Genomic DNA, 27,465 nt, shown 5'->3' with positions numbered 1-27,465 from the left:
CGCTTCTGCAACTCCCGTTCGAGCATCAACGGCGTGTCCGTACTTGCATATCATATCAATAAGATTTGATAGACGTCAAAATACGGTTGCGGAGCATAGAGCACGGCTGCGACAGGTTCCGAGCAAGCGATCAGAGCCGCGGGTGCCCCTAAACGAGACGATTGGTGAGTTGAAGATCATCGGTATTTTGTCAACATCAGGGACTATTGGTCTCTCTTTAGCCGACAGACAGAAGTTGGTAAAGTTGGTAGGCGGTGTGTGCGGGAGACAAAGGTTTGGAGGGGCCTGCCGCGTATCGCGACCACCATCCATAAGGTCGGGCTCAACATAAGGCGATGATCACCGCGTTGCTATTTCGATATTTCTATTGCGGAAATTCGTGATGTGAAGATCGACAGCGGCGACCCAGTCCCTTGTTCGGCAGCCGCGCACATTGCCGGGCCGCAGTGGCGCCACATGTCAGGAACAAGAGCAGAGTGACTCGCGTGGCGGGGCGGCGCTCAGGAGCACGAGCGAGGATCTCGGAAGCGGTTAGTGAGGTTGAAATGAGACATGGGTAGCGAAATGTCAGAAGGCTAAAGCCACATAGTTTGTGATTCGATAAGAGGTAACGAGATGCAGAGTCGTGTTTCAATAATGCAGTGACTATCGCGAGACGTCTGTCAAATCGATTTGCTGATAATGCGGCGAGCCGTGTCGCCCCTTTGCAGATGAAGCTTCAGGGAGAGTGTAAAGTGACGGGCAGAGGGGAAGGGATCTATTTTGAGATCACGTTCCGAAAGCGGTTGCCTCACCGCATATGATAGGGTTTTGCATTATAGGCAGGCTTGCAAATCGCAATCGTCATTTCCCATACATGTTCGATCGCGTTCATGTGGCGTCTCAACTGTAGTGTTAGCGCGTATGATTGCTGTGTTAGCGGTTGAAACATCTAGGCTGTCCCGCTCCCGGTGTATACGACGCGTGTTATGGAACATGCTGAGCGACCGTTGACCGGAACGCGTGCATCCTAGCTGGACGCGTTTTCCACGTCCGCCGTCTGCTAGTAGTTCGACTGCTTCCAACGCAGCGGGAGGATACGAATACGGGATCCCCTGCCCCGGGCGCAGGGAACATCAAAGGCGCGATTGCTTAGCTAGGTTAAGGCGTTAAGCTTTTCAACGTTGACGGACGAAATGGAGTGGTTGTAATTCCCGCCTTCTGGCGCCCGCTGTCAGAGTCACCGGCATCGCGCGGCAACTTTTGTATGTAAGACGTACCACGGTGTGAAAGGAGACCGTGGGCGAGTCCAAAGAATGGGCTAAGTAAGTGAAGGCTAGCGTTGATGTGCTACGTAACGGAAGTAGAAGGAGCGACCACCGAGCGAGTGCAACTAGCTGTGTTAGAGTTGCCTGCGGCCAAGGCAGAGATGAGATGGGCGAGGAAGGAGCGGTCGCGTCTGAAGCGAGATCTCGATCGCAGTGGGTCGGGTGTCGACCGCGCGAGAGCGATGGCTTCGCTTCCAGATAAACTCGCACAGTTTGATTATGTGAAGCTGTTGAAGCTCAGTTGCGCGGGTAGGAGTACACGGAGTAGGCGAAGGAAGCAGTGATCATGGACAGTGATTCGCGCATGTCTTGGCGAGATGTCCTATCCAGGAGCAAGTCGCGGATCTGCTGCATGCGGCGATATCACAGGCTGCTGACAGTGGTCGACGCAGCTGGTGGCGTATTAGAATGTGGCAAGAGCGACAGCTAATTATTGGAGTGCAGATTGATGGGTTGCTCAACCTCAGACACGGCGAGCGCTGTGTATTGCTGCTGTCGTGTTGGCTGCTGGCACATGTACCCGGGCTATGTTGGGCGCTCCAGTTCTGGTCTGATTTTGTAAGCTCGCACGCGGCTCGGGTGCGGGAAGCAAGTCGAGCCGTGCATTTCCAGTCGGTGGGTTTAGTCGCAGCAAATGGTACGGTAGTGGCTCCGGGCGGCACTGCCGCTCGCGGCGAGGTGGTGGTGAAAAGACCGAGTCCAAGGTACAGCTAGGCCCACTGGTTATTCTACTGAGTAAGGCTGCGCGAGGACTAAACTCGACGGAGCAGCAGCGGGCGTAATGAAGCTCCGAGCAGTGCAAACGGCCCAGGTGGAAATTAGCCATAGCCCTATCTGGGCGGGGCTGTATCTCGGACAGTGGCAGCCCCTTTTAGAGGATTTTCAGGCTGCCCGTTGAGAGATGGACCAAGGATGGGACTTGACAGCGGTCGCACGGCCCCCAGTTCGACGGTGGAATAGGCGTTGGGACGGTCTGGTCTTGGCCCAGACGTAGCGAACGTCGACGTCAGACGCGCGGAGCTGCAGTGACGACTAGCACGCGAGTTTGATTGGGCCTAGCACGGTTGCGGGCTGGCGCTGACGGTGGTGAGTTGTGAACCAGACGCGCGCAGGTGGTTGAGGCAGCGTGCCAGCGCCGTGTAGGAAGGGCGACATAAAGCTAGCCATGGCCGGCGCGCTCGACACCAAGCGCGAGGTGCAGCAGGTTTTCGTGATAGGCGAGGGCTTCAGATCGTCGAGTGCATGTGGGCGAAGCGGATCTCCATGGCTCGCCGGGATGATGCCGCGCACGCATCCAGCAGCCAGGGCTTGCGAGGTGGATTTGTTTCCAGCGTGTTTCCACGTCTTCTCAGCAAGACGCTTAACAAAACGCTCAGTTTGCAGCGCGTCGCAGAGGCAATGGCAACCCATCCGTGATCTGCGTTCGCGCTGTCGCAATCATGAGCACCGTCAGCGCAATGTGCACGCCACGCCGCGCATATGCCTTTTTATGAAGCAAAAAAACAATGACGACGGGCACGGCCCCGCCCATAATAAATCAGCGATGGATTTGGCGTCGACAGCGATAAGTGCAGGGCCTGTGCCCAAAGCATTCTAGTGGGCACCAGCAGGCAGTCAGCGGGATATCAAGCCAGTCTGCGTGGCAGCGCATCAACCTTGCTTGCACTTGCTTGCTTGTCTGCTACCGCTACCGCTGCCTCGACACACAGCATCCTCACCCATCCTCCTGTCCTCTGCCCTGCACTGCATCTTTGCTGCCTGCGTCCGCTCGCTTTGTAGAGACTCTGCCGTGGAACCCGCGTCCCGCCGTGCGCTCCTTCTCACGCTGACCCGACGCCAGCAGTCGTGGTAGCTTCCTGACCCTCCGCCGTCTGCGCCCGTCACGACCCAGTCCGTCTGGTCTTGTCCCGTCCTGCCTCCTCACCCGCGCCTCTCTCTTAATGTTCTGCTACGAGTCGCCCCAGTGATTCATCTCCCAGGCCGCCGCACACTCGTTTCCGCTACTATCTTAATCGATAATTCACCTGCCGCTGTCCGTTGTTGCCCGCCAATTGCGCTACATCGAAGCGCGCTCCCAACGCCAACTTTTTGGCTCTCCTCACCCTCACCACGCCGCCGCTGTCGCCTGTCACCTCGCGGCCCACCCTAAGGCGCTCCCAACATGGCTCCAGCAGTCCCCCGATTACGCATTCTGTCAGGTGCGTCATCTCCCCGCGAGCGTCGCACGGCAGCCGACGGCTCCGCTGCCCTTGCACACGCTCTGCTTGTACCATATACGCCGCCCACGCCTGCTCTTGCATCGTGGGCGTTGGGCCGCGTCATCACCGCGCCCGAACAACTGCTGACTCTCTCCAGTGGGCGGTAATGCCGTCTCGGCCTTCTTATCATGGCGACTGCAAGCAACCAATGCCTGCGACGTCACCCTCGTATGGAAGTCGGGATACGAGAGCGTTGCCCAGTATGGCATATCATTCAAGTAGGCCCTCCCGCCACCGCACCTGCTCTGGCCACTCACTAACCGGCCATAGATCCGCCCTGTACGGCAACGAGCGATTCAAGCCCCATGCTGGTAAGGCAACGAGCTCACGGTTATCCTTGACGTACAGCTAACACCCTCAGTCGTCCGCACACCCGAAGATGCCGCCCATTCTTCCAAGCAGCCTTTTGATTACGTCCTCCTTTGCGTAAAAGCCCTGCCCGATGTATACGATATCGCCAACATCATCGAGTCGGTCGTCTCTCCTCAGCATACGTGCATCCTTATGAACACTACACACAGCCTTGGCGTTGAATCCTATCTCGAGCAGCGTTTTCCCACAAACGTCGTGCTTTCATTGGTATCGGGAGCAGAAATTTCGCAGCTCGGAGCTAGCGAGTTCGAGCACAAAGGCGCGACCGACATCTGGGTTGGTCCTGCCAACAAAAATGCCAACATTCCTGCGCAGATCCAGTCAGACATGGCCGAGGCCCTGGCCATGACATTGAGTTCCGGACAGGTCGACTGCAAGGTCTCGTCCAACATACGACAGCAGCAGTTCGAGCGAATGATAGGGTATGTCATTTGTGCCATGGTCGCACATCATCAACTAACGTTCCACAGTCCAATCGCTTTCCACCCTGCCAGTGTCGTATTCGAGACACCCAACCACGCTGAACTCATGGACAAGGTCGGCGTGCGTGCTCTCATTACCGGAGTGCTCGATGAGATGATCGCGCTTGCAAATGCTTCCAACTGCACATTCCCCGACGATTTCCGCGAGACAACGCTTCAAGAGATGACCCGTCCACAGGACAACAACAGCACCATGTGGATGGACTTTGAGGCCAAGCGCCCGATGGAGATCGAGACGTATCTCGGGTCCCCTCTCAAGATTGCACAAGAAACTGGTGTCGCCGTGCCTCGGATCGAGACGTTGTATGCCACACTCCATCACCTCAACATCGTCAACCGAACACGCCCAGCTGCTCCAGCTCCCGCCACACAATCTCCTCAAAATGGCATGCAACCTCCTCCCAGACAATCTTCGGCGCCGATGCCTCGTGGGCCCCCTCCCCAAGGGCCCATGATGAACGGTAACGGTATGAAGGGCGGCCCTCGCCCGGGAAGCCGTGCTCCGTCAATCAACGGAGGTCCTCCAATGATGCGTCGTGGTCCGCCCCCGGGCCCTAACGGTTACCCTCCTAGGATGAACGGAGGTCCTAACAGGCGTCCCTCCTTCGAGGATCCCGGCAACCTTGAGGAGTTTTCCCACCTCATGCTCTACGACGACATGGTTCCAGACGGTGCTGTCAATGGCGGTCCCTATGAGAGCGCCGGAGGCTCTTCCAACAACCTGGCACTTCGCGAGAGAGAGCTGATGCTTAGGCAGAGAGAACTCCAGATCAGAGAGCAGGAGATGAACATGCGAGGCGGACGTGGCGGTCCAATGGGTCCCGGCCCTATGGGACCTCCGATGGGACCTCCGATGGGTCCGATGGGTCGTGGTCGGGGACGTCCTCCGCCACCCCCATCAATGGGCGGATTTGATGACGATGATGACGATGGCGATGACTTCTTCGATCCCATGGGCGGTCGTGGAGGCCCAATCATCGACCCCGACAACTTCGACATGATGAGCGTCACGTCGCGTCGCAACCGCTCAGCACCCAGCGCTAAGCAGATTCGTCAAAACCCTGAGGGCGCAGGCTTCGCGCCTGGACCAAACAGGGGCGGCAGGGGCCCATTTGGACGTCCGGGGATGAACAAGAATCGGAGTAGTGCTCGGTTGATGGCAGATGTTCCTGGTCTCCACGACTCTATCATGAACAACCCTCTCATGGGCTACTCCTCCGACCGCTACGGACACGTCGATCGCGGTGCTATGGGCGCGCAATCCAGAACCAACTCACTGACATCGGCTCGTCTAGATGAGCTTTCAGGGGGCGCAGGCTACGGTGCTTACCCTGCACCAAACGCCCGTCGCATGAGCCAGTCACCTGGCAACCCGCTCAGTCCGGGCCCGCGACCCATGGGCCGACCCTCGCCGCCGAACGGCTTCAACGGCATGCCACCAAACGGCATGGCTCCCAATGGCATGGCTCCTAACGGCATGCCCCCAAATGGAATGATTCCTAACGGGCGGCCATCGCCTCCTGGCATGAGGCAGCCCATGCCACGAAACCCTGGAAACGAGGTGGCACCACAACAAGTTGAACAACACGCTGGGGTGAGCAATCTCTACCCGCCCAAGTCTCGTCCCCAAGTTCGCAGTCTGACTGGAAGCGCATCAAATAGTTCCGCTAGCGCAAAAGCAGTAGATTCCACGGAAAACTCTGCGCACAGCAGCCAAAGCAGCCTTGGACCCCGTCCCCCGGTTGGCGTTCGGTAATTGGGATAATGTTCGACTTAGATTTGGCGGCCATCCGTTTTGAATGTTGGCATCTGGCATGGACACTGTTTCAACCTCGACGACATTGGCGAAATCATCTACTGGTCCTCACTCGACACACATCCTTTCTCGTCTAAGACAGCTAGCGAAGCAGTCTAGACGTCTCTTTCGACACCTTTTTCCACAAACACGTATACGCACCGAAGCATCACCATCCGGCCGACAAGACTCCATGGCGGTCCGGGAGGCTTCATGGACAGCCAGAGGCTCGTCCAGATGGTGGATGTCCTAATGACGAATAGAATTGGGCCGGCAAGGGACACATTTGACGTACACAAACCGGCCTCGCACGACTGAAGCCTTTGCTTTCGGGTTTTCTCTTTTGTCTATATCGTACATACTTGTAGAACGCTCTTACGGCGGCGGCAACAGCCTCCCTTTTTCTCCTTCACACACAGACTGTGGCAGCCCGCTAATCATGTTTTCCTTGTTTGCATGGGTTTTATGCTCAGTGGAGGTTGGGTTATTTCCCTTTACCACTTGTTTGCTATACTACGGAGTTTGATACATGCATATGGATTTTGCTTGCTTGTACCTTGTCATTCATTTTTTCCTTTGTTTGCCCCCATGGGCTTATCCTATTCCCAAGTGCTGTGTATATCTACCATAGCTACACAAACCGTAGCGCGTACCATTTTGAAGGCTGGATGGAGAAGCATTTTCGTAGTTGAGCATATGTAGGCCGACGAGCACAAAAGCAAGCAAGACGTTCCTTTCTCCTGACTATTTTCCCCCATGTTCTGTTCGTGACTAGCGAGATGGCTGCCCGAGCTGATTTCTTGTCAGGGGAGGCAAGAGATTAACAGAGGATATCAAGCTGTTGCCAAGTTCTGGGCTCTGTGATTGTGCGGAGACTGCGTAGTGCCGTTATTCCGGAATCAGCCGCCTACGTAGATCACGGGAAATTGTGCACGTGCTCAAGCTCCTCACTTCACGATGCCGACGGCTAGGTCGCTCGTTACTTTCACTAGCGCAGCGTGCCGTGCAAAGAGCTTCCGACAGAGAGGCAATGCTCTCGTCCCGCCTTTAAACCAATTGCACGTCCCGGGAGTGAATTTGACTCGTATCCCAACGCGTTGGCATGCAAGTGATGGTGTTCATGCATGGTAATTGCACGCCCAAGCTTGCCTACCCCTCGTTCTCCGTCATAGCTGGACAACGCGGGGCAGAATGAGCATCAGCTCGCTGTCACGCCCCAATAAAGCCACGCGCCCGCTTCAGAGCCCGACACAGAGCGCGCGACCCGATCGCCCAAGACCTACAAGAAGTCCCTTCGCGACCCACACGGTAGTCACCGTCCTTGTTCTGCTGCTAGCGCTGGGTACCGGTTTCTTCGCACCCCACTTCTCCAACGCCGTCTTACGCACTGTTATCAACAAACAAGTTCCCTCCTTCACCCTCCGGAATCCAATCGTCCTCCAGGAACCGAGTATTTGCCCGAAGCCTGAGCAGCAGGTCGAGTTCGTCGGTACCTTCAACACCCCACACAAGCGCAGCATGACACTCAAAGACCAGGCGAAGCGCGTCGCCGCGGAGTTCGACTTCGACGACAATGCCGTCAACAAGGCCGTCAAGGAGTTTATTCGGGAGATGGGTACGCACGAGAATATGGAGTGGGCAATTGGTCACTGACGACGCGCAGACGAGGGTCTAGAGAAGGAAGGCACTGAGATGAGCCAGATCCCGACATACGTCACTGCCGTCCCCAATGGCACGGAAAAGGTATGGGTTGTATATGCGCCGGTATTCACCCTCATCTAATGCTGTACAGGGCCTCTACATGGCCGTCGATCTCGGCGGTACGAACTTCCGCGTCTGCTCTATCGAGCTCCACGGCAACACTACCTTCTCCCTCACCCAAAGCAAGGTAGCCATCCCGCGCGAGCTGATGGTCGCGAAGACATCAAAAGAGCTCTTCTCCTTCCTCGCGAAACAGATCGAAGCCTTCCTCAAACTGCACCACGAAGAACACTACGCTGGGACACTCAGGCGCAGAGAGGGAAAGCCAGGTGAGCCAGAGGATGAGGAGATATTCAACCTGGGCTTTACCTTCTCATTCCCTGTACACCAGATCGGAATCAACAAGGGTATGCTGATGCGCTGGACAAAGGGCTTCGACATTCAAGATGCGGTTGGCAAGGATGTATGCGCCCTGCTTCAGCAAGAGATTGACGAGCTCCACCTCCCTGTCAAGGTGGCTGCGTTGGTAAACGACACTGTCGGAACCCTCATGGCGCGCTCATACACTTCGCCCGGCAAGACTGGCACATTATTGGGTGCCATCTTTGGAACTGGTACCAACGGTGCCTACGTTGAGAAGCTGGACAAGGTCAAGAAGATGTCAAAGGACACCAGCGATGGCGCATATGACAAGTCAACCGGGGAGATGATCGTCAACACTGAGTGGGGCTCGTTTGACAATTCTCTCCGCACTCTGCCCAACAGCCCCTACGACGTTCAGCTTGACAAGGACTCTGTGAACCCTGGAATCCAAATGTTCGAAAAGCGCGTGTCGGGCATGTTCCTGGGAGAGCTTCTACGTCTTGCCCTGCTCAAGCTCATCAAGGACCCCAATGTTCCGCTTTTCACTGACGACAACTCCTCTTCAAACGATGTCCACAGCACCACTCAAATTCACGACGATAGCCCGATATGGAAGCAGTGGGGTCTCGACACTAGCTTGCTCAGCGTGTGCGCTGGCGATGACAAGCCTGGCAACCAGATGCTCCGACAGGAACTTGATAAGTATAAAATCTCCGCCGTCAGCCGTGAGGACGCAGAAGCAGTCCGCGAAATCGCTGGAGCGATCGGTCGCCGCGCGGCGCGTCTTGCTGCCGTCGCCATCGCCGGTATTGTCATCAACACAGGTCGTCTGGAAAAGTCCTCGGGATCAGCTACCACAGAGCAAAAGTCGGGCATTGAGCCTGCACGTGGGGATGTTGAAGCCACTGAAGGCGACGAGATCGATGTCGGTGTCGATGGCTCTCTCGTTGAATTTTACCCCAACTTTGAGAAGTACATCCGTGAGGCGCTACGTGCGGTGCCCGAAATCGGTGCAAAGGGCGAGAAGAGAGTCAGGATCGGTATCGCGAAGGATGGATCCGGTGTTGGTGCCGCGCTCATTGCGCTTGTTGCTGGAAAGGTCAACGCGCCACAGTAAGTGTTGTTGCCTGGGGCATCTATGATATGACGACTTAAGCATGTTGGATATATAGCACAAAAGTGCCTTCTTCTGTAAATGGATCTGGGAGATGTGTAATTACATCTAACAACATTTAAACTTGTTCTCTGGATTTCGCTCGACGCTTTAGCTGTGAGGCATGCAAATGACTACGTTCTTTGTTTATGCTGCCTGTATGGTTCCTTTGATGGAGGAAATCGATGACGCATAATGCGTGGACCCACCCCACCACTGCTACCAACCATTAGGTAAATCGTTCGCAGCGTGACCCCATGGAACTGGTTAACATTCTTTGTGTCAAACTTCCTTTGGCAAACTCCGACTTTGCAGATGCGGTGTGAATGCGTTGAATATCAGTATTATGTTGCGTGCAAATTGCTCATCAACAAATCATTGCCCGGCTGGCACAATTGGTTAGCGCGTGAGACTTTTAATCTCAAGGCTCAGGGTTCGAGTCCCTGGTCGGGCGACGTTCTTTTTGCGCCTGCGATGGACAGTCGCCATCTCCGTTAAGAGCATGGAGTAAAGCTGTTTTTTGTTGGGTCAGCTTTAGAAAGCTGTTATGACTTGGTGCGAAGGCAACGGACACTTCTGTATACCTTGTTTCAAGTAGCTGCGAAAACGGATTGTATTCATTGGGCACGATCTACTGCATTAACGGCAGAACGATGCAAAATAAGTAGGCAGTATCGTGTCAAGAACTATTACCGCCATGTTGCATATGCTGCTGCAAAACTTCGAGCACGATGCGGTTGAGTAACACGGTATACGATCTACATGTCGGTGAACTTTCCTGGCTCTTTATGTCAAGAAAGTTTAACTGGTGTATCTGTCACGCAATCACTTTTATTATTGGAGCACATTGACTTCTCAGAATCCAACCTGCCTGGCTCGACATCTTACGCGTCAAATGTCTACGAGATTGATTTTCCGTTCTCAAGTACGTGCCGTTTTATAACCTTCTTTAGGTGGGCCGCAGTCTTCTTGCTACCAGCAGAGAGTGTATTGGGATTCAAGTTGAGCTTCTTAATCCCATCCAGCGCGATAGCCGACAGAGAATGTCTACGGCGGTCCTGATATTCCTCATTGTCAACCTGCTGCCAGGTTCGCACTTGATCGTACGGCAAGAAATCTGTGAACACGGTATTTGTGCGGTGGAAAGATGGTCTGCGGCCGTGACTTGCATGTCCAAGTGTGTGGTTTTGATTGGAAGCTTCGTCTGCGCACTTTGCATGTGACTCTATATCTGCCTCGTCGTTCATTTCTATGAGTGCCTTTTGCGCTGTATCTGGGAGCGGCTTGCGTTTTACGAGAAATGCTGTTGCGCGTGGAGACGGTCTGAGGTGCAATTCGCCGTCGAAAGGCGATGTAGGCTGTGGTGGTGCGCCCGTATACCCAGCCTGTAACACAGCGAGGTTACTCTCCGTAAGCTGCTTCACGCTCTCAAATCGCTCGATGAAGCGTGTCTGCCTAGGCTTTGGAGGCATATCGGCGTATGCTGTACGAAACGATTGCTCTGTGCCGGAGGACTCACCATCCCAGTTGCTTGATTCGTTCGATACTCTCCGCTTCAGTTTACCAGATTCTGAGGAGTTCAGCTCGCTTGAAGGCGTGGTGGATGGTCCATGGAAGGCCGCCATATCGTTTTGGAAGTTGGAAGTGAAGCTAACGGGATGTTTGCTGCCGTTTGGTAGATGTCCTTCTGAGTCGCACCTGAGACCTGGCAGTTGAAAGTGTGCAGTTGCGATGAAGTGACTGGAACGTGTTTCTGATTCATTATGAAGGAGGAAGAACATGATGATAGCACTGTATGATCCAGGTGATTCCGCGGCGTGATGGAAATCTGCACAGGTTTGATAGCGACTGGTAGATGTGCTCTGACTGTTGCACGTCCATACCAAGTGAATGTGACTTAGATAGTGCTTTCACCTTTCTCTAGAACCAAATTGTCACTTGTAAGACGTCTCACTAGAATGCAAGTGTTCAGACCCATGAAGTTGGGATGCGGCCTTTCGTATAGGAAAGATCTCGAAGCTGGAATTAAAATCGAATAGAATTCAGGTTATCAAAGCAAATCTACCGAATACAGCTCGCTCATTAGTTGACGTCTCTAGAGTCGTCGTGAAGGCGGGAGTATACGTAACAAGTTATCCACGATAGAAACTTCAGAGAAAGTCTGTGTAGCTGGCAGTCATAGCCGTAGTATGGAGGGTTGCTTCGATAGGTCTCCTGAGGTACATTCGGCTTGTATGACGATACTCGATTGTCTCTTCTTGAACGCGTTGTATGCTGAATAGTCCACTCGAATACCGTGAGGAAAGACGAGTTTCAATGATGGGTTTGTGGCTCGAGCTATGAACGAGATATACATTCGGCAGAGTACTAGATGTCTTGTCTACCTGTGATTAATGGAGGCGTTGTACTAGGAATTCATGAAATTTGGCTTTGGGATGGAGCGTGATGAAGAACGCGATCAGGCGTCGACGTGTGGGCTGCCAAGCTAGCCCACCACTTTACGCGTCGCCCGGACGCGTCCAACTCACCATCCACCGATAGCCGCAAATCCACCAACAATACCACAACGTACACAAACAATGGCGCTCCTAGTAGACAAGCATAGACCGCGTAACCTCGATGCGCTCAGTTACCATCCCGAGCTTTCAGATCGTCTCCGAGCTCTCGTAAGGAAACATTCACATGCTCCATCGATTGCGGCAACTAACGCAACATTGTGTAGGCACAAAGCGGCGACTTCCCACATCTGCTCGTATACGGTCCTTCCGGTGCAGGAAAGAAGACGCGCATAGTTGCAACACTCAAAGAGCTCTACGGCCCCGGTGTCGAAAAGATCAAGATCGACGCACGCGTCTTCCAGACCACCACGAACCGTAAACTCGAATTCAACATCGTCGCTTCCGTATACCACCTCGAAATCACACCTTCAGATGTCGGAAACTACGACAGAGTGGTCGTCCAAGATCTGCTGAAGGAGGTTGCACAGACACAACAGGTCGACTTGGGTGCAAAGCAGCGCTTCAAGGTCGTAGTGATCAACGAGGCAGACCATCTGACAAGAGATGCGCAGGCGGCGCTGAGACGTACCATGGAGAAGTACAGTCCCAACTTGCGACTGATCCTGCTCGCCAACTCTACGAGCAACATCATCGCGCCCATCAGGAGTAGGACGCTACTTGTGAGGGTTTCAGCGCCTACAGAGACCGAGATCTGTAGTGTGTTGAGCAAAGTGGGCAAGAAGGAGGGATGGAAGGATGTCGAGAGTCTGAACCAGAGGATAGCGAAGGATAGCGGGCGAAACCTGAGGAAAGCGCTGTTGATGTTCGAAGCAGTGCACGCTCAAAAGTATGGCTTCATCTCCTTCTACACCTCCAGTCTCATGCTAATGTATCAACAGCGAGAAAATCACAGACCAGACGCACATCCCACCGCCCGATTGGGAAGCTCTCATCCAGCAAATCGCCCGCCAAATCGTCGAGGAGCGATCTCCTCAACGCCTTCTTCAAGTCCGCGCGTCACTCTACGATCTGCTATCGCATTGCATCGACTCCACGACCATCATAAAAACGCTTACCTGGAAACTCATACCAATGACGGAAGATGCGCTGAAGCCTGAGGTCATCAAGTGGGCAGCGTTCTACGAGCACAGGTGTAAGATGGGCGCCAAGCAGATCTTCCATTTGGAGGCTTTCGTCGCAAAGTACATGAGATTGTACGAGAGGTATGTACTGGACTCCAGAAAGTCAGGCCTACACTAACAACTGTCGCAGCTACGCCATGGGCATCGATTTCGATTCATCATAGTCGCATATTCACACACATACGGTCCAGGCGTGGAGGAAAAGTAGATAATGTGTCATCATACCAGGGTGTTCTGGCGCTGCAGAGCGCGTCTCGCGTTCGGCGTTTGGTGGTTACGTCATAGCATGGAGCTTTCCCCATACCTCGAGTTTCTGAGCTTCAATACCACTATCATCTCACACAATCCAAATTCTTGTACACGTCCTCCGCACACAAATCTTTCCATACCTACGAAGAACAGTTCCATACGTGCAAACATGTCAGACAAACTCATGGACACCGAGCCCGGCGGCGAGCGCCAGAACCAGTACGAAGGCGTTCACACATTTGTTGAGCCTCACGCGAAGGAAGCCGGTCAACTAGGCGGTATACCTTCCCCTCTCTTCCTCTCGACGTGCAACTGCTAACCAATGCTTTCCGCAGACCCTTCAACAGGCACCTCAGTCAATAAGAAGACCTCCGACCCCGGCGCGCCCAACACCCAAGGCATTACCCCCGCAGACAAGATCCGATACGGACAAAGTATCCAAGAAGGCGGTATGGGTGGCAAGACAACAAGTTCAACGGGTCAAGCGAACGCGGAAGGTACGTCAACAGCAAATAAGTGCTGTAGTTGTGGATGGCAGGCTAATCATAAGCAGGCGGATTCGGTGGTACTGAAGCGTTGAAAGACGATGATGAGAATGCGGCGAAGCAGAGGAGAGAGCAGGGATACGGTGGAAACAAGGACATGGACAGGACTATCGGCGCATAGTGACAACAGGCTAGGCTTCACGAAATGAAGAACATGAGGGATGGATGCAACCCAACTATGATCACTTGGAGGACGGAATAATTTCAAGCAGAGCATGGACACACACACTAGTATACATTGATGATACAAAACGAGTACCCCGTCTGAGAGTGCCCATCTTATCATTAGTCCCAAACGCCATCGCTATGCAGCCAAACCCGTGCGTTACTCATACAAAAAGTGTCTAAGAAAGAGGTGGGATATCAGAGCAGAGATCAAAACCAGATCGAAGAAATGCAAGAACCTTCCACACAAGCACATGAAGCCAACCTCAACGTCTCGTAGCATCGTCAGCCCTCTGCTCGACTTTGGCCAACTTTCTCGCCAACGCTCTTTCTCTTTCCATAACGCTGGCTAGAGTGTCACCTCTCTTCGTTATTCCACCAAGATCCGGTGCTCCGGTCGGCATCGTGCTGCCCATGTCTCCTCGGCTGACCCCGTTTCTACTGCCACCACCCCACGCACCAAGGCCCCATCCTCCGCCTGGAGCTACAGTCGGCCTGGTTGGCTCCCTGCTAACGAGCGCACCAGGTCCGTGGCCATACATGCTGACCCGTTGTACCTTTCGAAGCCTCGACAGACCGTATACAGCGACAAAGAAGCCGAATACTGAGCACCAGGCGCTGATGCCGAAGAAACCAAGATCGGACTCTTCGATGAAGTTCTTCAAGTTCATGCCGTACAGAGCGGCGACGAAGGTTCCGGCGGTGATTGCGAGGGTAAGGATCGAGAACTTGAGGTCGAGAAGCATGAGGGAGTTGCGGTTGGCATCGAGAATGGCTTTGACGCTGTGGATGGTTAGTGACAGGAGACTGTACAAGAAGAATAGACCACATACATCTCCTCGGTGTTCCTGATGCTCGACACCAAGTTCTCAGCTGCTTGAACGATTTCGTCGGCGACCTTGTGGTAAGATTCCAGGAGCATCTCGACTTCCGTGTGATCGTCGTCTTCGCGCGTCTTACCCTCAGCCTTCTCAGTCAAGTACATGGCGCTGAGATCATCGTCCGCTTCCAGCAATTCTTCGAGCGCATTCCTGACTAGTCGTGCCTTTTGTTCGAAACTACCCAGCTTCTTACTGTAGATGAGCAGGTACCGTAGCTTATCCCTATCGATGTCTTCCTCGAGCTCCCTGAGAACTCTCACCACTGGCTCACTGACACCTTCGAACTCCTTCTCCAGACTCAATGTTACGCTTATGAGGACAGCTTCAAGAGCTCGGAATTCGTAGGCGAGGGTGCCGTTGACTGTGGACTCCTTCTGGCGGAGTTTGAGATCGAGATCGTACATGAATACAGACTGTGACTTTGAATCGGTGGTACCGTATGCATCAAAGACAAGGACGCGGTTGTGCTTGAGGAGGACACGAAGGTTGAGGAGGTTTATTAGGATCGCAGACGGCCGGACGAGAATATGTGGGAGGAGCGAGGAATCGATTTTGCGGAGATCGCGAGGAAGTAGACCGTACTATTCTCAAGTATCAGTTGTATGATCTGGATAGACTCGTTGCCATGCGTACCTTAGCGATCAGCTCGCTCTTCTTGAACTCTCCACTGACAAGTGTAACGTTGCCGTGCTCGTCAAGTTCCGTGCAACGCATCTTGAGCTCGTTCGTAGGTCGCATTATACGTCCCAGACTGCTGCCGAACCCTGTTGAACCTGACGGAGTTTCCTCTGGTGGCGGCTGGGGTGCTTGCAATTGTGCCAGTTTTCGCATCTTTGCTGAATTGAAGATGTTCCACCCATTGTTCGAAGGTGTCGTAGAGAAACTGCGATGACCCTGAGGGTCTAAGTCTCGAACTGAAAGAGCCGTAGCCTGTGGAACAGCAAGCGAAGTCTCGAGGACTGGTTGCGAAACCTTCCTGGCCAGTAGACATTGCGAAGTTGCGAACGTCCTACTGCCCTCTCTCCTCTTGCAATTTGATGTCTTTATCCTGCATGTCGCATCTCCAGGAGCCCATCTCGTCCCAGGATTCGTCCCATATCCACGTCGTTGCTGGGTTACTTGTGCGCATTGCGCCAGCGGTCGCTCGAATGCATTGGTGACTTGGGCCCTCAGGAAGCTCAGAACCGACGGTGATGGGGCGGCGACTCTATGAAGCAAAGTAGGCTTCATAACTTTCCATACGTAGAGTTCCGTATACGGCAGCGATCCATACGGTCGTTGTTGAAGTCGTTCGTGGATTTCGCTCACGTCTCGCCCGCACGTCATTGGCGTTCGGCGATCTTGGAAAATCATTTTGCGCTAGTGACGTCACGTGCGGCCGCGTTCATCCCTGTGCATCGTTCGCAAACCATGACATTGCGAACACGACGTCCATTTTCTGCTTTGGGTATACCCCTATTGATGATATGTCTCATCTGATCTATAACGCGCTGATACGAACCCATCACATAACCTCCCGCAAGAAAGTGGCCAAGTTGAAAGCTGCCGCATCCAACTGTCACATATACGCTCTACTACGTTACGGTGGCTGTCCAGGGATCATGTATTGCCAAGGCTCTGAAACAGGTGTAAAGGAATGGGTAGCAAGCGTTCAGAGGCTGCGTTACAGGGATTTCCAGCTGGTTAAGAAGCCTGCTGGAAAGGAGGCTGAAGGGAAAGAGGCGGAAGAAAACGTCGCGTATGGAAAATTAGAAGAAGTGGAGAGTGTGAAAGATTTCGGGGTTAGTATGCAGAAGATGGGTGTCTGGAGCTGGTGGAGGAAGGGCATGGGCTACGTCGGTGACGACTCAAGCTTCTGATCACTGAAGGCTATGAACTTGCAATCACCGAAGGGTCGGTAAAGGAGCTTCCACGATAGGTGAAGTCATTACCTCAAATCCGGTGGCGAACAGACAACGTCGGGGAAGATGGCATCGCTCAAGCTTCTCTCACCTGCCTGGCAGCTTCGCCTATTGCTAGCTGATCGTCCAACCGGTAATATTTATACCTACCGCCTACGTGATCTGTTCCAGGACTCTATCATCAACTCTACCCTATACTTTCGGGTATACATTATCGACGAAGCATCCCTCAAAGACCATCACGAGTCTCCAGGCCATCTACATCATGACAACACCATCCAGTGCTGTCAGCCCTCGCGATAGCCTACAAGATACATCAGATGTTCAGTCCATCCAGACTGATAACAACGACGAATCCATCTTTGGCAGCGGGCAAATCGATGATGGGCCATCCGACCTCCAGAGCAAGAGAAAGATCACCGATCCGAACCTCGAAGTAATTACGATCGACAAGTACTACGACCTCACGTTGATAGTAGGATCCCCGGAGCATGCTGGTGGTCAAAAGGCCTATCAAGTCAACAAAGGCGTCTTTCGACATGCTAGCAAAGCCTGGAACGCCATGATGAGCGGCAATTGGGCTGAGAGCGACATGTCCGAGATCACCTTTCCCGAGGATTCAGCCTACGCCTTCCATATTGTCCTCCGAATCGCTCACTGGCAACTTCAAGAGCTACCTGTAACGCTGTCGCAGCAGGAGCTCGTATAGATCGCGGTCCTGTCAGACAAGTACGACCTCGAGCGTCTCCTTCATGCTGCAGCCGAGTTGAAGAACTGGATCCAACAACACAAAGACGGTGGGACATCGTGGCCTTCTGACATCGATCTTCAAGACTTTACGATGATTACGGCCGCGTTCGGGCTCACGACTGACTACGAATACCTGGTTAATAAGCTGGCCATGGAGATCTCTGTCGATAAAGACAAGCGTTACTGCGTGGCACACGATGATAAGTTGGTGCATGTCCGAGCTGACTTCCCCGCCCGTATCCAAGGTGAGTACACAGGCCGAGATCAGTCAAAAAAAAAAGATTGGACAGCCCGGAGCCCACGTTGACGTTGAATCATCTACTTTGCATGTTTTCATCTTGATCTAGGCTGCAGGCCTGTTCAGCATTTCTCCTTGCACGATGCCCTACTTTTACTATCCCATAGATGCTAACCTTTAACATAGCTCAAGCCGGTCAAATTCGTACTGCCGTACTTCAAGAGCTTCTACAGACATGCAAAACCGCCTTGCATAACACTTTCACCAAGGACGTCGGCAAATGTGGATCAAAACTTTGTCCATTGACCCAATTTGGCTTGGCAACTAAAGCATTGGATGCTGCAAAACTTTATCCACTTCCTGAAAACGATTCGTCGATGGATTTCAGTGTCTTGGCATACTGGGCCTTTTTGAATAACACCGGAACCGACTATGATGGTCTCCTACCACCCCGCTGCCGGGCCGCAAAACTCAATTGCGTAGGAGACTACGGTATCCTGAAGGAAGCTCGCGAGATCATCAAGCGCTGCGCCCACCAGGATCTCTGGGCCGGATGGAAGGCCGTATGTATGCGTTATCCTTTGACTAAGATCTCCAACTAATGATGGGTAGAAGCAGTACATCTGACCTGATGCCATTCGTTTCTATTCTTTTGCCCTCCCTGACTATCTCCGGGCTGAACATTTCTTTTCATCTTACATCGAGTCTTTCCAAAAAGTTACATGCTCTCTATTCCCAATCTTCACTGTGGCAGTTTAGAATTACTCGATTTTAGCTAGAATAAAAGTTCGTCTCTGTGAAATTCGTGCCACAGCTTACAGTATACATGCTACTGTAACTCAATAACTTCACAGACCATGAGGTGATGTAGACTCCTGCCCTGATACATTCTTTAGAAAATGCGAACCCTATTGTAGCTACCCCTAGTCACGTGCTTATCCCAACCGGATCTTCCTGCGGACTTTATGAACCTCTTCTCGTTTCAAGTCGTGACAACTCGCCAACAGGCAGACTCGCTCCCAATGGTCTCCAAAATTTCGGATGAGGAGTGCGCATCCATCACCGGGGAACGAATAGAACGACCCCATTTTGACACCTCCTCTCACGCTCGAGTCATCGAGTTCGGGGAAATGTAATGCCAGAAGTGAGTCGACGGGGATACTCTCCTCGGTCTCTACATTAGACTCTGTGTAGCTTGAGATTTCCACTGCACCGAAGTACTTATGCTCATCGTGAAATACCGTTGATGCGTCGATACGGAAGTAATGAACACCCGCGTCGTCCCGCTGCTTTCGAACGATCCGAGATGTCAACGCATCGAGGTGGATGAACCGACTCAGCCGATCAGCGTTTTCATTCGACGATCGAACTTGAGTGTAGTCTTGCAGGTTTGCATCGTCGGCCTGATAATGGGACCACTTCAAGAGCCGACCAGATGCAAGTTCTACCTCGATATGAATGGCCTCCTCTTTAGTCATAGGTACGCGATACACAGTCTCCCGGTGCATGTTAAAATGTTGTACACAAGCGTTGCAACCAGTCCAGGACCAGCTTGGGAATCCTTCCCGGCGAGAACTGGGACCAGTAACGATCCAGCGCAGATTAAAATCGAACCTGAGAAAGGTGGGAGTCGCTGACGCTGGGAAGGAGTTAGAGAACGGAACGCCCCACAGATGAGAGATACCATGTTCCCGCCGATAGTATGCCAAGATACCCAGTAAAGCGTTGAGAATATCGCCCTGATACGTCAGGGTCCGTGTGGAGTAGTTGGAGATGCACTCCCATTCATGCAGTTTTCCGAGTGAGTATTTCCTGAGATTCTTGTCCCGCGCAGTCCGCACAGTTTCCGGAACTGGATATCCAGTACGCAAAGACTCGGGCAGAAACTGCTCCAGACTCGCTTTGGCAATTACCCCTATCTCCCCTTGAACGCCTTCAGCTGACCCGAAGAATGTCTCCTTATCCGTGAAGTAGATTTGTCGTTGCGAGAGGAGGGCTTCTTGATACGTCCACGCACGTGTCGCCCAGATGCTAGAATGAATCTCGATAGACTGTGATAGCGCTCCTATACAGCCAAGTCCAGCAAGTTCGATAGAAGGATTCGGATTTCGTCGTCTCGAAATGCCCGGCAAACCATAGTTGGGATCGTTCCCTGCACATGCCACAATCGTGAGGAACGAGTTTTGGTATACTTCGTCCATCCTGCTGATCTGCAGACTTCGAAGATGGCTACTTTCAGTTGATATACAATATCTGTCAACCCATAGATAACGGATACTCAGCGCGTTGCAAACATCGATGCTGTCTTGGATCGTATCTGGAAGATGCAGGGGCAACGGGTTACCGTTGGTGTCATCTAATGTAGGCTGAACAGCACGTCCCCAGACGTAGCTCAAGGTTGCGTAAAGCTCTTCTTTGGGCAAGGGCACAAGCGTGCGCGTAGCACAGTCGATAACGGTGAGAGCTAAGCTCGCGTCATCCTTTCTGCTGTACCACCGAGCTTGTTGCGTGCATCTTTTTTTGTCTAACCAATGAGATATCGGTGCTAGATCCAGGCTTGGGGTCGGTACTTGGAGCTTGTGAGTTTGTGACTCTCCAATAGACACACACACAAATGGTGAGACTTCAACACGTTCGGTCCCCGATTCGAGCTTGTCACAAAAGACGGTCATCCGTAGACCTCCTAAGCTTCCCTCTTCTTGCTTAGGCGAGTAGCATTCGACATATAAATGTGCAGGATTTCTCGCGTCAGGGGAAGATGCAGAGTACATATCGATGGACCATGTGCCATCCGCGCCGCGTACTTTGCATCGTTCCGGTAAACGTTCCATGAAGAAATCGCATAGCCCACATCCTCCCGGTTTTATGTAAGCATAGTATCTTCCGTTGTGATCAGGAATTCTAGTATTCTTTGCGTCGGCAACGCCAAACAGACGCTCAATATCAAGTTTTTGGCAGTTTTTGCAAAACGAACTCGGATTGACGAGCATCATTGTCGTAACTGGAAGACTTCGTCTTTGTGGTGTATTTTGAAGGTAAAATATGATGTGTTCTCGGAAAAGCATGGGTTGCGACCTGCCAGCGTTTGTAGAGTATGGACCGAGCGCTATCTGCGACAATCTCGCTCTTCTCTGTGAGGAAGCCGCTTCTGTAGCTAAGAGAAAAACGATCAGGAAAATGCGATCATGATGAGTGCATGTTGCAGAACTGTAGGTTTGTGTGAAATCTTCCGTGGAGTAGAAGGCTGCATCACTGTTGCCTGTTGTTTCGCTTACGGCTGAAGATCACACCTGCAGGATGCCACCTACGTGGCATTGCAATAATGTAATTGATTAATATGCGACGCTAATGCGCTATGAACGACTGAACAACTCTCTCCTCCACTAGTACTCCTTCGCCAACTTACTCCTCGCGCGGAGCAGATGTCCATACTTGAACATAACGAACGGGATTAAACTCAGCACAGTTCCGAACATCGCAAGGATCAAACCCGCATACTGACTTCCTACGTTGTGGAAGAAAGCGCTCGCGAAAAGTGGGGTAACAGCACCGAGCGTGTTCCTCATTAATCCCTGACCAGCGATAGCCGAGGAAGACGTCTCGCCGTAACAATCGGCAGTGTAGGAATATGTGCTCTCGAAGACGAAGAAGATACCGAATGCGATAGGTGCGAGACCGATGACGGGGCCAACCCAGCTCAAGTATCCGTATTGTGTGAAAGAGTAGATGAAGAGACCGATGGGCAACCAGACAGCGCCGAACATGGCGCCATAGAGACGGTGTTCGGGAACGATGCGAACGTTGGGGTCTTCTTGAAGTTGGTTGTACTTGCGCATCTGGAGGTGGTGGGCAGCCCAGCCAAGGAAAGTACCGATGGCAAGAGAAATGTAAGGTAGACCGCTGACACCTTCGGACCAGCCACGCTTCTCGGTGAAGGTGATTGGGATCACTGAAAGGAACAGGAAGACGACGGCCCAGCAGAAGGCAATCCAGAGACCGAAGGCGAAGACGACAGGTTCTGTGACAAGCATGCGGATGGCCTTGACGGACGAAGCCTTCAGCATAGACTTAACATCGGGGGTGTAGATATCGTCTTCCGCGACGTATCGCTCATCTCCAGTTGCCTTTTGCAGTTGCTTGGCTCGCTTGTGTAGTCTGGCACCGCCGCGAGTCTCGGGGAAGGCGACGAAGATGAGAATCAAGAGGGGAATATTGGCGAGGCCCTGAATACCCTCAACCCATCGCCATCCGAGCGCTTGGTCGATGAAGCCGGCGTAGATGGGTGCAGCGACAGTACCGAAGATGGCGACGAAAGCGAACATGGCCATCGGTCGGCCACGCTTGTGGGGTTCGTACATGTCATCGAAAGTACCACCGACGAGAATGGTACCGACACAGCCGAAGAGACCGAGTAACAGACGGAGGCCGATGATGGTGGAGATGTTCTGTGCGAGTGCGAGACCGATGAAGATGAGCGAGAAGCAGAGGAAGGCACTGGCGTATACGATCTTGCGTCCGACAAGCTCACAGAAAGGAGCCAGTACCATGGGTGCGATGGCACAAGAGATGTTGAAGGTGAACAGTCCAAGCTGACCGTAGATTGTGTCAACGCCGAACTCCTCGCACATCCTGTTGATGCCCGAACTGTATGCCGTTGTTGCGAGACCGATGAACAGTGTCATCAAGTTCAGCATCGTGGTGATACTGCGCTTGTACCAGGGGTTCCAGTTGAACGGGTTCTCCTTGTCACCAGTCGCGAAGCTGAGTACGATGTAGTCCTTGCCCTCATGGTGGACCATCTCGGTCAATGTAAGAGGCATGTCGCAGTCGACCTTCTTGATCTCGCCACAACCAGGATCGATGTCCTCGATATCATCGGTAAGATGCTTGCCGCCTGCGATTCTTCCAACAATGAGCTCGCCCTTCTCGTTGCGCAATACTTCGGAGTTCATGGAAGGAGCCTCTTCTTTGCCGTTGGCTTCATTCTCTAGTTTGCTGTTCACTCTGGAGAGCAATGCGGGTGTCGTTGCACCAGTGTTGGCAGCTGTGTTGGCAGCTGTTTGTTGTGCAGTCGTACCGGCGATTGTGGCGGCAATGGAACCATTGCGAGGGGTGGTGATCGAACCATTGCGAGGTGTGACGGGTGCACTGCGAGCAACTCTGTAGGAAGAATTCGCTCTCGACGCTGCAAGAGATGGAGGTCGCGATGACTTATGGTTGAAGGAGGGACCGTAGTACCCAGACATGTTGATCGACGATTAAAGTGGAGGTTCCTGCTTGGAAAACAAAGCAATGGGCGCGGAGTGACGACCGTAATCAGAGAGAGGAATGGGATTTGGGAGACGGAAAGCAGATATGTATATCCTGCTTGTCGACACCGGCGAGGGACGGCATCGTCGCCACTAGGGGCGGTGTGTGGGATGGCATTCGTCCCGTCCATGGCCTGACCGTAAACACCCGACAGGCTGGCTCGAGGACGAAGGACCACTACAAAGGGGTATCCCAGGTTCATCGTCTTCGACGTCATAGTATCGGTGCACAAATGCCCAATAGATTCACTTAGTGCCATTACGAAGCGTGGACGGACGAGAAAAATCTGCTATCTCTAACGTGTACGGACACTATGTGCTCTAGCGTTCCAGGACTGTGAGAAGAGTTTGGTGTTGAGGCTCTGCGGGACTCCACTTAGTGGGCGGTCCGGTCGGCAGGATCACGGCATGACGTCGCGCGTGGATAGCCTATGCCAAAATTTGCATAGGTATCGGAGAGGCCTAGATTGTAGCCTATCTTCGGCAGCCGTGCATGTCCGAGCACGCGTGTAACGGGCGTTCAAGTGGTCTGATCCAGACGTTCTTCGCGTATGACTTCAGTCACATCGATGATCGTTGGGTGACCTCCACCGTGTGCCTCACGATTTTACACGATAGCAAAGCTCGGTTGGCTCAGTCACTCCTGCATAATCTGTCAGATTTACGGGGCTGTCGCATAATGCATGCTTACTTCATATATATGCCTGTTCCACCTTGAGGCAATACTGACCTCTCCGATGACAGCGCGAGCTATCTCGTGTGAGATCTTTTCGACCTCGAGTATGTGCACTGGCGACTATAGCGCCATCTGACGATTGCAGCGTTGAACAGATGAATGCGAGATGCATGTAAGTCGAAGCGACGGTAGAAGCGTTGCTTCTCGGATCCCAGGTGGCACGTGGGAGAGTGGCGGGTTCGCATTTGCACGGACTACCTAGGTAGACTTCCACGAGCCGAAGATTACCCACGACTTGTTATTGCTGCTGCGTCTATTCCAGTCCGGCCCAAGACTTGTTCAGCACAAGCACCTCATCAATAGAGGAGACTGAACCAGTGCGCTGGCGGTCTACTGCAGTAAAAACCCGAGAATTGAAGCTTTCACCAGGCATTGTATGCATCGAGATAAAGTCGCTCACATCGGTCTCTGAGGTGTGTATATCATTCATTGGTGAAATGTGGTGCGAGCGACGAAACAAGGTATCGTGACTACAATACTCTGGGTGCAGAACCGTGTTCCTCGTCGATGACGATCACCGTCCGTGGCAGTTGTCAGTATGATGACACCAATGTAGATCCGTATAGTCGGCGCAGTGTCCATGCTTACTGCAACGGTATCGCTGCATTCCCCAGGAAGGCGGCGAACCTCCAAGGTTAGCGACTTCACTAAGATGACGGAACGCGGCGTGATTAGACAGAACTATTCGTAGAGGACAAATCCGATGACGTCCCCACATCATCGATGCGATCATCACAGTTTGTACGCAGCGCGAGGAACGAGGTGTTTGTTTTGTCATGATCGTGCCATTGTTTTGTATGATTCCCTGATGAACCCCTGGTCGTTATGAGACCAGCATCCGAATGCTGCAGTGAGCCTTTCATCGGACCATGGCTGCCGATGCAGAGAAAACCCTCGAAGAACTCCACCCAATGCTCAATGTTCCCTTAAACCTCAGCAATCTCTCGGAGACGACGGATCGTTGACCTGGTGGCGGCGGCAGCGGGAGTACTGTGGGTAGCGGTTAGCGCTATCCTGATAGGATCTGCAGCCAGTCCTTGAACAACGGCGCATGGGGTTGGTGGTGTGCAGGAAGTCTTACGAGACGGTGTAGGCTCCTCCAGCGGTGGTCTTGCGGCAAGACCTGCAGTTCCAGATACCGACGGCCTCACGCTTGACAGAGTTCTTTCCGCAGAATTGGCAGACGTAGCGGGCGTGTTGTGTGATCTATCGCAGGTGAGTGACTCGTTCTACTGAGGCTATACGGGTCGTGTGGGATTGCGCACCTCCATCTTCTTGACCCTAGATATTGTCAGTATAGCTGTCCCTGGCTCTGCGATTGCGGCGAGGGAATACTTACTGCTTACGGAGCGAGGCACCGTAACGGGTACCGTACTTTCCGGTGATGCCGACCTTCTTTGTGCGCTTCGTCATTTTGGCGGTTGTGATGAGTTGACGAGTGTGGAAGCGTCTGGGTGTTGAATTCGATGACCTTCAAAGTGGTGTGGGGCGCCAAAAATCGCTAAACCGGGGTCTTGGCGTGGTGCGGCACCGGAACAACCCTGCCTCCGGTGCGAGAGGCCTGAGACACTTAGACACAGCATTCCATTTGATTCTCGAAGTACTGCATCGTTGTCGCCGGCTTCTGATCAAGTAGTTATGAGGGTTTGTATCATACAGATGCGACAACCGTATCCTACACCCAAGTCTTGTTGTCGCGCCGTGTACAGCCGAGTCCTCCCGCTGATGCTAGCACACTTCAAACTGTTGACAAGACTGAGCATTGAATCCTCTCATACTGAAAAATGCGGTTGTATGAAAATCTGTCAGTCTGAGAGTAGTTCTCGTGGAGTCTCTAAGTTGGAACGCGCGGTTCAAGGGCACGAAGGGCTCGGCAGTGACACCTGAGTTTCGCAACAACATCTCAGGCACAGTACCGTCTCGCCTACTTGCCGCAACCCAGAGGCAACCAAGGGTGTGCCGCCGATGCGCGAATCTCAGTAAAGCCGATCGTTTGTCAGAAGCGCCCGGCTGCCTGATTGCCGAAACGAGATGAAACCAAAACAGCTGACAAGCACAGCCGGGCGCCAACAAACCGCCCGAAATGGTGCGATCGTGCGCTTATCGTCTGGAGATCAAGCAGTATTCAGATGCCAAGGTCTATTTCCACCGGCGTCTGCCGGACACAACGGTCTTCCGGGGTTTGGGGCGCAGTGGAATGTGTGGGGAGGACTACGCGGCGTGAATATCGCCGTTGGAGTACAGAGTATGCAAACATGGTGGAGGGGATATATATCCTGGGGCTGCATTGTACTTTAAGAGGGAGTATAACATCATCGATTAAGCGCGCTCGACCCTAATCATTCCCACCTAGCATTCTCTCAAATCTACACAGTATGGCTATTCGTTTTCTCAAACATGCAACTTTCGTTGCTGCTTTCGCAGCATTCGTCGCAGCGCAAGACGACACCATCATACCTGAAGACCTCAGATCAGGATTCCGTTCAGGTGGAGACGAAGTACAGGTCTCTTTCACAGGCGAAGCAATTAATGGCTTCAAAGACGGAACAGTGTTCGAGAAAGATGGTAAGCCTTTTATCTCAACATATACTACGAAATCTAACATTGTATAGCTGTAGCAAAGGAGCCTACATTCGCTCTTGGCGATAGCAGTGGCATCTCCCCTGGCACGCTGTACACGATCATCATGGTGGATAGCACATGTCCAAACGCTCGGAAACTTCATTACGCTCGTGCGAACTTTAAAAACAACTTCGACATCACCAACATCGAGACCGATTCACCTGCTGTTCTGGATTACGTTGCTCCTGGCTCCGTCGGCGAGAAAGGAGACGACCGACAGTACAGTTTCCTGATGTACACGAACCCGGGACGGAAAGAGATCACGGATCTGCAATTGCCAGGAGACGACGAGGCCTTTGATATTACGAAATTCCAAGATGACAATGGGTTAGGGGACGCGATGGCTGGAGTAGGGATGGTTGTGAAGCTTGGTGGTCAAGCAGACTGTGCAGGTGGCAGTGCAGAAGCGTTGCCTAGTAGCCTGCCAACACCAAGACTAGCGAGTAGCACGATAGTCAGAGTGTCTACTGCTACTGGTGGGTCAGATGCGGCTGCGAGTGCTACACCCACGGATAACGCGAACGCGCCAGGAGACGCGGCCTTGCCTTCTTCAGCTGCGACCCCTACCCCTACCTCAGCAGCATCGGGTAGGCCAGCGAACTCGGTCGTCCCGTCGAGCGGCACACCTCCATCTTCAGCCGCAGAAACCCCGGCTACTGTATCAACAATTGTTTTGTCCAGCGCGGAGGGAACAGGTTCTCCAACGGCAGCTGCTACAGCGCCAGAGCAGACTGCGAATGCTGCCCCGGGAAAGATGTATTGGCCACGATGGGCTGTCGCTTCTGTGTTGTTGGTCTCTGGTAGCATGATCATGTCATGAGTCAGGGTGTAAACGGTAATACCATGAAGAAATGAACATGGGCGTTTTTTGAGCGTTGCTTTATTACACATGTACAACAGTATGAATCTTAGTTACTTAATTACCTCCAAGCGAAGCCATTTCTGCAAGTTCCACGCAGGCTTGCTCTGTACTAGGTCCGGCCGCATTCTATCTACAG

General features: G+C 52.8%; 10 protein-coding genes and 1 non-coding gene across 11 annotated transcripts; 7 read left to right on the top strand and 4 right to left on the bottom strand.

The window, feature by feature from the left end:
- Window positions 1-3,468: 3,468 nt before the first annotated feature.
- Window positions 3,469-6,175, top strand: J4E86_005717 (uncharacterized protein; the record flags this gene model as incomplete). Its single annotated transcript, XM_051446249.1, has 5 exons — window positions 3,469-3,505; window positions 3,663-3,783; window positions 3,836-3,876; window positions 3,927-4,359; window positions 4,408-6,175. 5 exons carry the CDS (start codon window positions 3,469-3,471, stop codon window positions 6,173-6,175), a joined length of 2,400 nt encoding a protein of 799 aa, XP_051303016.1.
- A 1,230-nt stretch (window positions 6,176-7,405) lies between these two features.
- On the top strand, window positions 7,406-9,395 carry J4E86_005716 (uncharacterized protein; the record flags this gene model as incomplete). Its single annotated transcript, XM_051446248.1, has 3 exons — window positions 7,406-7,829; window positions 7,878-7,957; window positions 8,007-9,395. The coding sequence occupies 3 exons, from the start codon at window positions 7,406-7,408 to the stop codon at window positions 9,393-9,395; spliced, it is 1,893 nt and encodes a 630-aa protein (XP_051303015.1).
- Window positions 9,396-9,811: 416 nt separating this feature from the next.
- Window positions 9,812-9,885, top strand: J4E86_005715. The gene has a single exon. It is a non-coding gene; the product is annotated as a tRNA-Lys (tRNA).
- A 445-nt stretch (window positions 9,886-10,330) lies between these two features.
- Window positions 10,331-11,056, bottom strand: J4E86_005714 (uncharacterized protein; the record flags this gene model as incomplete). The annotated part of the gene is made up of 1 exon (XM_051446247.1): window positions 10,331-11,056. One exon carries the CDS (start codon window positions 11,054-11,056, stop codon window positions 10,331-10,333), a length of 726 nt encoding a protein of 241 aa, XP_051303014.1.
- A 954-nt stretch (window positions 11,057-12,010) lies between these two features.
- On the top strand, window positions 12,011-13,235 carry J4E86_005713 (uncharacterized protein; the record flags this gene model as incomplete). The annotated part of the gene is made up of 4 exons (XM_051446246.1): window positions 12,011-12,097; window positions 12,154-12,776; window positions 12,829-13,152; window positions 13,202-13,235. 4 exons carry the CDS (start codon window positions 12,011-12,013, stop codon window positions 13,233-13,235), a joined length of 1,068 nt encoding a protein of 355 aa, XP_051303013.1.
- Window positions 13,236-13,489: 254 nt separating this feature from the next.
- On the top strand, window positions 13,490-13,986 carry J4E86_005712 (uncharacterized protein; the record flags this gene model as incomplete). Its single annotated transcript, XM_051446245.1, has 3 exons — window positions 13,490-13,598; window positions 13,656-13,817; window positions 13,874-13,986. 3 exons carry the CDS (start codon window positions 13,490-13,492, stop codon window positions 13,984-13,986), a joined length of 384 nt encoding a protein of 127 aa, XP_051303012.1.
- Window positions 13,987-14,296: 310 nt separating this feature from the next.
- On the bottom strand, window positions 14,297-15,742 carry MRS2 (magnesium ion transporter; the record flags this gene model as incomplete). The annotated part of the gene is made up of 3 exons (XM_051446244.1): window positions 14,297-14,813; window positions 14,864-15,492; window positions 15,545-15,742. 3 exons carry the CDS (start codon window positions 15,740-15,742, stop codon window positions 14,297-14,299), a joined length of 1,344 nt encoding a protein of 447 aa, XP_051303011.1.
- A 1,335-nt stretch (window positions 15,743-17,077) lies between these two features.
- Window positions 17,078-17,521, top strand: J4E86_005710 (uncharacterized protein; the record flags this gene model as incomplete). Its single annotated transcript, XM_051446243.1, has 1 exon — window positions 17,078-17,521. The coding sequence occupies one exon, from the start codon at window positions 17,078-17,080 to the stop codon at window positions 17,519-17,521; it is 444 nt and encodes a 147-aa protein (XP_051303010.1).
- A 3,662-nt stretch (window positions 17,522-21,183) lies between these two features.
- On the bottom strand, window positions 21,184-23,046 carry J4E86_005709 (uncharacterized protein; the record flags this gene model as incomplete). The annotated part of the gene is made up of 1 exon (XM_051446242.1): window positions 21,184-23,046. The coding sequence occupies one exon, from the start codon at window positions 23,044-23,046 to the stop codon at window positions 21,184-21,186; it is 1,863 nt and encodes a 620-aa protein (XP_051303009.1).
- Window positions 23,047-24,771: 1,725 nt separating this feature from the next.
- Window positions 24,772-25,258, bottom strand: RPL43 (60S ribosomal protein L43; the record flags this gene model as incomplete). Its single annotated transcript, XM_051446241.1, has 4 exons — window positions 24,772-24,835; window positions 24,927-25,051; window positions 25,111-25,126; window positions 25,185-25,258. 4 exons carry the CDS (start codon window positions 25,256-25,258, stop codon window positions 24,772-24,774), a joined length of 279 nt encoding a protein of 92 aa, XP_051303008.1.
- Window positions 25,259-26,220: 962 nt separating this feature from the next.
- J4E86_005707 (uncharacterized protein) lies at window positions 26,221-27,287 on the top strand (the record flags this gene model as incomplete). Its single annotated transcript, XM_051446240.1, has 2 exons — window positions 26,221-26,410; window positions 26,458-27,287. The coding sequence occupies 2 exons, from the start codon at window positions 26,221-26,223 to the stop codon at window positions 27,285-27,287; spliced, it is 1,020 nt and encodes a 339-aa protein (XP_051303007.1).
- Between the last annotated feature and the right edge of the window lie 178 nt (window positions 27,288-27,465).

The sequence above is a fragment of the Alternaria arbusti genome (genome assembly GCF_024043155.1).
Source record: "Alternaria arbusti strain BMP 1465 chromosome Unknown scaffold_6, whole genome shotgun sequence".
Taxonomy (NCBI): domain Eukaryota; kingdom Fungi; phylum Ascomycota; class Dothideomycetes; order Pleosporales; family Pleosporaceae; genus Alternaria; species Alternaria arbusti.
The sequence above is the reverse complement of the archived record's forward strand: the minus strand, read 5'-3'. Positions and strand labels throughout refer to the sequence as shown.